This window comes from Dioscorea cayenensis, chromosome 18 (genome assembly GCF_009730915.1).
Source record: "Dioscorea cayenensis subsp. rotundata cultivar TDr96_F1 chromosome 18, TDr96_F1_v2_PseudoChromosome.rev07_lg8_w22 25.fasta, whole genome shotgun sequence".
Taxonomy (NCBI): Eukaryota; Viridiplantae; Streptophyta; class Magnoliopsida; order Dioscoreales; family Dioscoreaceae; genus Dioscorea; species Dioscorea cayenensis.
Genome location: NC_052488.1, coordinates 18,978,626 through 18,988,389, shown reverse-complemented (window position 1 = coordinate 18,988,389; position 9,764 = coordinate 18,978,626). Strand labels below are relative to the sequence as shown.

The following is a 9,764-nucleotide window of genomic DNA, read 5'->3' as shown; positions in this document are numbered from 1 at the left end:
TCAATGAATTTTTTATGGGTAATTGAAGAAAATAATAAAAAACTCTAAATCTCTAAATTTTTTTCAGATCAATATTTTTATTTATTACAATTATTAATAATGATTTATATTTTTTATTTTTGCTATGATATTTATTATTTAATAAAAATAATTTAAAAAATTTTATCATAATTTTTTCTAAAGCCCATTTTCATGAAGACCACTCTTAGACAATGAAAACCTGTCAAATGAGCCTAAAATGATATATCATGAGTTATAACCTCAAAATAGTAAATCTCATGTTATGCAATTATAGAAAGGTGAATAATACTACTCATCCCAATGAGATGTAGTAAATAGTGAATAAACAAACTATTATAATACTTTTATTTTATTATACAATAGTATTACACAGTACCAAAATTAAGGGCATGAATGAGATGTCACTGCATTACCAAATTTATTATTTTTCAATTAATTCTTTTCACTCATAAATAAATAAAATATAGTAATATATAAGATTGCGAAAGAGAAAGTGGTTTGTTAGTTGTAAAAATCTAGCAGGTCAGAACCATGCGGACCATGCGGACCATGCGGGCCTTGCAGCCCAGGTGGCCGCAAACCGACAACCCAGCACGAGAGCAGCGCTGTAACACAATGCCTGTGCCAGCCAAGACTCATCATGTAGTGCCGGCCTAAGTTGAACTAGCACGGCTTGATTGACACTTTGATATTTGACCAACCAGTTTGTAAATCCTAATTAATTAGCTAAAAGTACAGAATAGACTTGGAAAAAAACAGGACATAAGCTCAATCAACATTGGAAGAAGTCTTGAGTGCGTTCAAAGCGTTGTGCTCTCACCCAAAAGCTTGGTAACATCAATCTGTATCCAATAGGTTGGTTTGAGACTTTAAAGCTATCTATCAACTGCATACAAATATTATTTTATGTTGTTGAAGTATGCACTTGTATAAAAAATTTAGGTGGTTAGACTCGCTTGAACAAACAGTAAAATTAGAGCATAACCCAAAATACATCCAAGTCATTTCAAATTATTATAATAATTATTTTTTAAAAATAAATAAACCATGAATACATTGCAAAACAAAATAGATTATAAAAATAAAAAAAAAAGTCAAGAGAAAATAACAGAACAATAAGTCGGGTCACCAAAGATAAAACATGAAGAAAAAAAAAGACACAAACAAAAATAACAATCCCGAGCTGAGATTTCAAATTATTATTAATATGAGGTCTATTCAATTATATTTCAGAGTTTTATTATAATAAAGCAATTTTGATGAATTATTGTAGTTAGTTTTTAATATGGTAGAATTATCTTGCCATTCTTGACACGTAGTTCTCCCAATTTGAATTTTTCAATAAATTTGTGTTATTTTATTTTATTTTTATTTGTTATTTCTTTTGATTATCTTTCAAGCCAGACTTTGCACGGTGATAATATTAGAGTCAAATATTTTTAATAATTTTTTTTCCAAGTTTTTGGGCCCTCCATATTGGGTCATTTTCAGGCAAATGTTCACTGATATCATATTCCTTCTACTCACTCTAAACTAAACTATTAATAATAATAATAATATTACTATTATTATTATTATCTTGCTTGGTCTAATATGTTGGTTGCAAATAAACTACGATTTATCCATTTTTATAAAAAAAATATAATAATTATGGTTGCAACCTTCACCAAATTTCAACTCTCACAAAAATATCCCAAATAATGCCAACGACTCGCGGGTCTATTGGTACATGGGTCATCAATAGAGCTCTCATCGAGTGGTGAGAGTTCAATTCTTGGCTGAGGGCACATTTTCTGAGAGTTGTGAATAGTGATTGTGTACGAGTGGTTCCAGCGCTTATGTGAGCGCGGCCTCGTCCCCACTTGTTCCATCGAGGTTTGTGCACGTCCCTGGGGTCTCTAGTGGGTTCGCCCCGCTCCTCTTCCGCAAAAAAATAAAAATAAAAAAAATAAAAATAAAAAATAAAAAATAAAAAATTCCCAAATAAATACATCCATCCATCCATCCATCCATATAATGAAAGCACTACAAGTAGCTTGCATATAGTCAATGCAAGAATGGAGATGGAAAGGAGATGGGAAGACATGGAAATGGACTGCTTGGTGAGCATCTTCAGAAGGTTAGGCCTTGATGACATGGTTCTTAGTGTTCCTTTTGTCTGCAAATCATGGCACAAAGCTTCTCTTGATCCTCACTGCTGGCAAGTCCTCAACTTCAGCACACTAGACTTCATGCCATTGAGCCACTTTGCTTACAGATTCACATCTCTCTACTCCCTCAAATCCTTCTCAGTCTTCAACTTCATGAAACTAGTTCTTCACCGGAGTGCCGGCTTCGCTGTCGAGCTCTTCTTCCCTCCATGGCTTGATGCACCTCTAGCTCAGCTTACCAGCTTCTCCAATGAGTAATATTTATAAGTTTATTTGAAGCTCTTCTGATTAACTTCTCATGATGTATATATATTAATATTAATTTGGAGTTACTTAATTTATGAATACATATATATTTGGCAGGTGTTCAAGATTGAAGATCATTGTTTTACCTCGTCTGCTTTCACAGGATGAGATGATGATACCTGAGTTTGTAGCAGGGTTTAAAGAGCTTGAATATTTGGAAATGCAGTGCAAGCCAAGATGTTTTTTGGAAGTAGTGAAGGAGATCAATCTGAAGTGCAGAAATCTAGTGGGGTTAAGCATGACAGGGTATGTGAAGCATGAAGATGCATTGGCAATGGTTAATCTTATTCCCAAATTGAAGTACTTGAATTTGAGCAAGTCATACATGGAGAAAGAGTCGTTGATGGTGATTGTGAATGGGTGTAGGTACTTGGAGAGGTTGGAGGTCAAGGGGTGTTTTGCTCTTGAAGTTGATGATGAGATTTTGAGAAGAACTTCTTATATCAAAACCTTCAAATATGAAGGTTGCAGAACCGCACAAGAGTATTTTGATGATTCTGAAGATGATGATGATTTTACTTCTAGCTGGTGATGGGTTGGGATTTTTCAGATGTTGAATATGTTGTATCAAACTAGTGTAGATAAAGGAAAAAAAAGACACAGACATGATTTGTCTGGTTGTAAATTTCCAAGGGAACTACCCAAAAATAAAAATTAATTTTAGTACCTTTTTCACAAAAAATCTCTTTGGATTTAGTTTATTGTTTGGGGGAACTCAAATTTTGGGTTAGATTTTTTATTGTTAAATGGTAATTTGGCTTAATGTGGATGTGGGAAGTGGTAACTATTAAATTTTTAACTCTTAACTTTAAATCCAAACTCTAAATTTTTAATGATCATGTGATAGGTTTTGTTTTTAAAAGTTGCCCGTCTTGACTAGGACTACTACAACAGCATGGATGATATGAATATTCACCCAGACCAAAAGCTATTTAAAAAAAAAAATCTAAAGAAATATTTGGATTAAATTAAATAATATAATCAAGTGTTTATTTGAATTATATGAAAAACTTTTTAGTTAACAAACTCACAAACTTCATGACTACTTCACATAATTTCTCCTTAGTTTTTTTTTAAAAATAAATAAATAAATCTCATGCATTTAAAAATTAAGGATTTTTTCCTATAATTTGTCTATAAATATTTATAAATAATAATAACAGAGGATAAGGTCAATATCTAATCAAATTAAGACACCAATCTAATGAATTATAAAATACTTTAAATAAGTTTTTTTTTATTTGGCAGTGTTGTTGTATGCATTAAAATGCCATATTTAGAACTTCCTGTATATTGCACTGAGGAACAATCTAAGCTTGTATTTTGTGTTCAAGTTCTGTCTTAAGTGTTTCTCATTTTTCTTATTAATCACAATCTTGTTTTAAAAAAACATCGTTGCTGCCTTACAAGAAGCATGAGCCTTTATTATTATTATTATTATTATTATTATTATTATTATTATTATTAAAATAAACATCAGGCTATTAAATTATATTAAAATGAAGTTAGTTGTACTATGTCTTAGCATGTTGATTGCCCAACGAATGGGAATCTTGTAGCTTGTGTTGCGTGCACATGTTTTGCACCTGAAGTTTGTTTAACACTAGTTTTTATATTTATTTATTTATTACTATTATTATTTTTAGTATATAAGCATTAAATATTTATTAATTTATTATAAAACAAATAATTTAAACTAAATGGATTTATTATTATTTTAAAATTATCGCGTGAATCATGAATGGCTGTCAAATAGGGACAGCACAGCAGTGGCCTAGGCGGGCCGGGCCTGCCATAGCCCATTTTAGAATCAGCCCATCATGGCCCACTCACCTCGGGCTTGCATAACACGTGAGTGTTTCACTTAAATTTTTATTTAAAAATAAAAAAATAAAAATCAATAAATAAGTAAAATTTAAAAACATTTTTAAAAAATATAGTTTAGAACAATCGTGCAACTAAAAGACTAGAACTAAAAACTAATATCATTTTTAGTAATGTTAAATAGTAATTAATTTTAATGATGATAAAACATCTCAAGGTTTTGGATACACATAGAGATATTTTCATATATTTTTATAAAAAAAATATTCAATAAAATTAGTTTAAATCATAGCAATTCTCATTTTATATATTGAATGCAATTTTTAAATATAAAATATGTTATAAATATTTTTTTTTTTGAATAATAGACGACAAGCGCATTTTTTATATGAATATAAACAGTACGGAATAGTACTGGAACCTGGATGTACAATGTATGTACAGTATGAGAATAATATAATAATCTCGGACGAACAATATATAAACAGTATGATGAACAGTACTATTCCGAGATGGATTTAAACCCATAATCTCTCTTTTATACTTTGGTGTCATATTATTAGGCTATCTAATGATTAGGTGTTATAAATATTGACTATTATGTGTGAACCTATTTAATTTGAGGCATGGACAACATGGTATTTACAGATGTCAACATCCGTATGTAACAACCTCATCTAAGGCCCTCTCTTGTCTCCCCAACCTTTTCTCTCACCGCATTTCTACCTCTCTCTCTCTCTCTCTCTCTCTCTCTCTCTCTCTATATATATATATATATATATCTCCATTTTTTATTCTAACTCATCTCATCCTTGTGAAAAAAAAACTAACACCCCATCCCAATTAGGCCGGCCAAAAACATTGAGAGAACTTAAACAAATATATAAAAAACCATGATGATTGGACTTTGAATAATAAAAAGAGTCAAATTTAAAAACAGATCAGGTTTGATTTTATTATTAAAAGTTCGACCTGATCTGATTCAGCTTGAGTTATAAAAAATATTTATTAATTAATTTAATATATACTTATATATAAAAAGTTTGAATTGTCAATGATTATTTATAAATTAGTTTTGAATATACTTATATAATATATATTTATTGTTTTGCCATTGATTATATTGTTTTGAATTTTAGTTTATGTGATTAAATAAATATGTGTTTTTTGTATTTTAATTTTAATATTTGGTCATGTTCACAGATTAATATTATAGTTAATTTTTTATAACTTATTTATTATTTAATAAAAAATCTATTTGGACGGGTTTGAGCTGGCCTTGGTTAAAAATCATTAAATTCGAGCGGATTTTGACAAAAAAATTAAAGCTTGTATTATTGGGTCGGATCGAGTTTATGTTAGTTTGAATTTTAGTAATTAAATACTCCCAAATCCGGCCCAGCCCAACTCATAGACACGTCTCTAATCACAACCCACTGTGTCATACTTTTTCTTTTTATGAGACCGTGTTTCTCTCTCCCCATTTTTTTCCTCTCTCATCTCTTCCCAAAGAAAAAAAAATAAATAAAAAAATAACACCCCTCCCCCAACCCACTCTCTCTTATACTTATCATTTATGTAGACATCTTCAGAAGTCGGTAGAAAAAGAAAATGTTTAGCCATCTAATTTTAAGATTTAATACTATGAATATGTGACCAATTCTTTTACATAGTGTAAAAACTATTCAATAAAATTAATTTCATCTTTTTAGACCAATTCACATAGTGATATATAATTTTAAAAAATAAATTTATTTTCCCCTTATTTAATTAAAAAAATCTAAAATGATACATTAATAAATTTAAATAAGACAGTGAGAGAGAGAGAGAGAGAGAGAGAGAGAGAGAGAGAGAAAAAGAAGGATAGTTGACTGTTAAAACCTGGCGGGCCAGATTATGGGCTATACCGTACCTGCCCACCCAAAACGGCCCAGGTTCTATGCTGTGCCCAACACGGGCAGGACACTGTAGGCTTTTCCACATGTTTAGTCAGGCCCATATCATGCCACATGGCCTAGTTGACACTTTATATTGAGTTATCGAAGATTAAATAAATAGTAATAAATAGTCTCAAAAGAATCGGTGTTAGTGAATTATATTGCATAATTTTTAACAGTAACTATTTCACATTTTTTTTTTTCTAACGGTGTGTTTTAAAATGATAAATATTGCAAATTTTTCTGCATAAGTTTACACAATTTATATACTGTTAAAATTTATATATTTCCTATGGTGTTAATTTCTAATGATTGAAAATATCTATAATAGCAACTTTTCAAATAAATTCAATGAGCCCTCTCTTGGAAATACAGTTGTTTGGAAAATAAACAAATAGTCATTAGTTGAGATTTTTTCAATGTTAAGTTGGTATATTGGTCACTAATAATTGGAATTTAAATAAATAGATAATCATTTAAAACTTTTGAAAAGTTTTAAGTTTTTACCCTTTTTGTCACTCTCAATATTAACAATTTATCAATTAAGATTTTTTTTAAAAAATAAATAACATTTTTCCCTAATGAGCTAAAAATGTTGATAAAAAATTACATGTATAAATTTGAACATATCCCTAATTTTCTATTTGAATATATATATTTTTTAATAAAAAATCTTCGGTTGCCTTATTGTTCGCGTATAGAAGTCTAAATTTTCTCAGAGTTAATGCCACTATATGGAATTTAAATTATAATAAAAACCTGGTGGCTTTGGCATGTATATATTTTGATCCTCTAATAAAAAAAAATTCACTTTAACTATTTTATTTAAAATATTTGTGTGAGTGAAGAACGGAAATGAAAATTTTAGTATATTACCAGCCCAATTTTGACATTTCATCTCTCCAATTGTTTAATGATAACATGAAAAGCTTTGGACTATATTATTAACCATTATGTATAATCCTTTTATGAATTATAAACGGGTGGAGGACACGCGTCACAATCTCACTGATTAGCAACGTCTATTTTCCACAGCGGAGCCTCCACGTGTCCACCATTACTTTCTTTTTTCATCCAATTTTACTACAATCAATGTCAACCGTCAACTGTTCCTCGAGATCAAGATCTCAAGATCGTTCAAATGGCGGGAAGCTAGTTATATATAGATCTCTCATCTCAGTCACCGCCATTGCTGAAGTTTCGAGCTCTCATTGAAAAATTTCTCAAAATAGAAGCAATTCAGTGGAAGATCGTTGGGATTAATGGAGGCATTGATGGGGATCAGAGCTCCGATCTCAATGCCATCGGCGGTTCTGACAAGTGGAGCAAGTGGAAGGGTTAGGGCGCTGTTCTCGATGCGGACACTGCGGAGCCTACTGCTACTCCTCAATAGCATCCTGTTGTTGATTGTCCTTCCGTTCCGGCGGCCGGAGGTAAGGGAGAAGGGTAAAAGGGTGGGAGGCGTGGCGGTGAGGATTGTGTGGAAGGAAAGGGGGATTAAGGAGGAGGTGGCGAGGAGGAAGGCGATGGCGATGGCGATGAGAAGGGTTGGTATGAAGGAGGTCGAGGAGGAGAGGCGGAGTAGGAAGGGATTACGTGATTTTTGCGACGAGAAGGTCTGGCAAGCTCTTCATCCGGTCTTGGACGCCCTTCTCCGTCCCTACCAGGTTTGTTTTTTTTTTTTTTCCTTAAAAAACCCTTTTTTTAAAGCTTAAAATGATTAAATATGGAGCTGTTTCTCTTAATTTTTGAGTTATTTTATGCCTAATTTGTTGATTAATTGCTTAGTTTTTAAGTAATAAACACTAGAAAATAGTCTGGAATGTGTTTGTTTTGGAACTTGGATCAAGAAATGCAGGGGGTGCATTCTTCTTGATTCTGGATGGTGTTAGGATTGTGAAAACAACTTTTTTATTGTTTATTCTTGAATCCCAAGACTTGTTTATTGTTTCGTGTTGCTTTCTGTTTAATAATGAAAACAACTTTTATCTAAAAGTTAGGTTTAAGTTTTTGTGTTTTCTTTTATGAGAAGGATTTGGTCAAGTGAAAAAGAAAATTTTGGCTGGTTTCACTGAGTATTCCTTTTATTTGGGTAATTTTTAAAATTTATCTTAGGTAAAACCTTTTGTTCTAGATTAATTCAAACAAAAAGTGTCCTAAAGAATTAGGGTAGAGTGCATTGTCCATTGTCAAGATGGAAGGTCATATCTTGGGCGGCAAGTGGTTATTGCTTGTTTACAGGAGTGACTCTCATTTACATTTTGCATGATTGGAGTGGAAAATTTTGTTTAGGGCACTATCATTTTGTTATGTTGAAGGGCTACAGCAGCAGAGAAAACAAAATTCACAACTTCTATGAGATAAGGTTTGGCGGCCCAATAGAAATGCAGCTTGTTGTAGAATGTAGGATCGAATATAGTAATACTGTAACAAAATAAATAATAATAATGCTAAAAAATAAAGGACACAAAGATATTACATGGAAAACCCCCAAATAATTAGGGTAAAAACCACGGGCAAGAATAGAATAATTTACTAAGTGGGCAGGAGTTACAAACTCTTTCTAATAATAAGAAGAAAACCCGTACTCTCTCTTATACTAGGAGAATAGACTAACTCTTTTAATATTTTCTTATACTTTTTACTTTTTCTTTTTTATTCTCTCTAATTTCCTTACTCTCAATTTCTTCTTCACTTGGTTGTGTGAGGATGGAATGAGAACCTCACATATTTATAGACCAACTAAAACCACCATTATTGATGGGTGCACATAGAATTGGAAACTATGGTTTAGAGAAGCCAAGGTTTGGGGTTGGTAGCCAATGGTTTGGGCCATTGGTTTGGACCAACAATTCTCCCACTTGAAGATTTGATTAAAAACAATCATCTTCACACCATTCTTTCTACCTTGCCATTCGATGTTGTTTACGTCTTTGTCAGACCACAAGAGGATCGACACCATATGAATCTGTTAGCGTTGATTGATTTTGTCATAAAATCTGGCAGGTTATCCCTGGTATGAATCTTTTACATATCCACTGTACCTTCTTCTACTTTCTCATGAACGAAGTGGTACTGAACTCTGATATGTTTTGTCTTTGAATGAAATGCTGGATTCCTTGCAAGATGTGATCTGGTTGTCACAATATAGAGTGATGTTCTGTTGTTTGTACCCGAGTTCTTCCAACACCATCTTCAACCACACTGCTTCTTTGCTGGCTTGTGTAGCTGCCAAATACTCTGCTTCTGTCGTTAATGTAGTAACGACTGACTGTAGTTTTAAAACCCAGCTCACAGCTCCTTCTGCTAGTGTGACACATCCAGTAGTGGATTTTCTTTTATCAAAATCACCTGCATAATCAGCATCAACATATCCACTAACAGTCAAGTCTGATCCCCCATAACATAATGCAACATCTGAGGTTCCTTTTACATATATGAGAATCCTGTTAACAACATTCAAATGCTCTTGACCAGGATTCGCCATATACCGACTTACCACTCGTACTACATGTGCAATGTCTAG

The 9,764-nt window shown here is 32.1% G+C and overlaps 2 protein-coding genes across 2 annotated transcripts; both read left to right on the top strand.

Annotated features, from left to right (window-relative positions):
- Nucleotides 1-2,030: 2,030 nt before the first annotated feature.
- LOC120282445 (F-box protein FBW2-like) lies at nt 2,031-3,018 on the top strand. Its single transcript, XM_039289264.1, has 2 exons — nt 2,031-2,425; nt 2,535-3,018. Exons 1-2 carry the CDS (start codon nt 2,079-2,081, stop codon nt 3,007-3,009), a joined length of 822 nt encoding a protein of 273 aa, XP_039145198.1. The 5' UTR covers nt 2,031-2,078; the 3' UTR covers nt 3,010-3,018.
- A 4,482-nt stretch (nt 3,019-7,500) lies between these two features.
- Nucleotides 7,501-9,260, top strand: LOC120282879. Its single transcript, XM_039289713.1, has 3 exons — nt 7,501-7,718; nt 7,798-7,905; nt 9,245-9,260. The coding sequence occupies exons 1-3, from the start codon at nt 7,501-7,503 to the stop codon at nt 9,258-9,260; spliced, it is 342 nt and encodes a 113-aa protein (XP_039145647.1).
- Nucleotides 9,261-9,764: the final 504 nt, after the last annotated feature.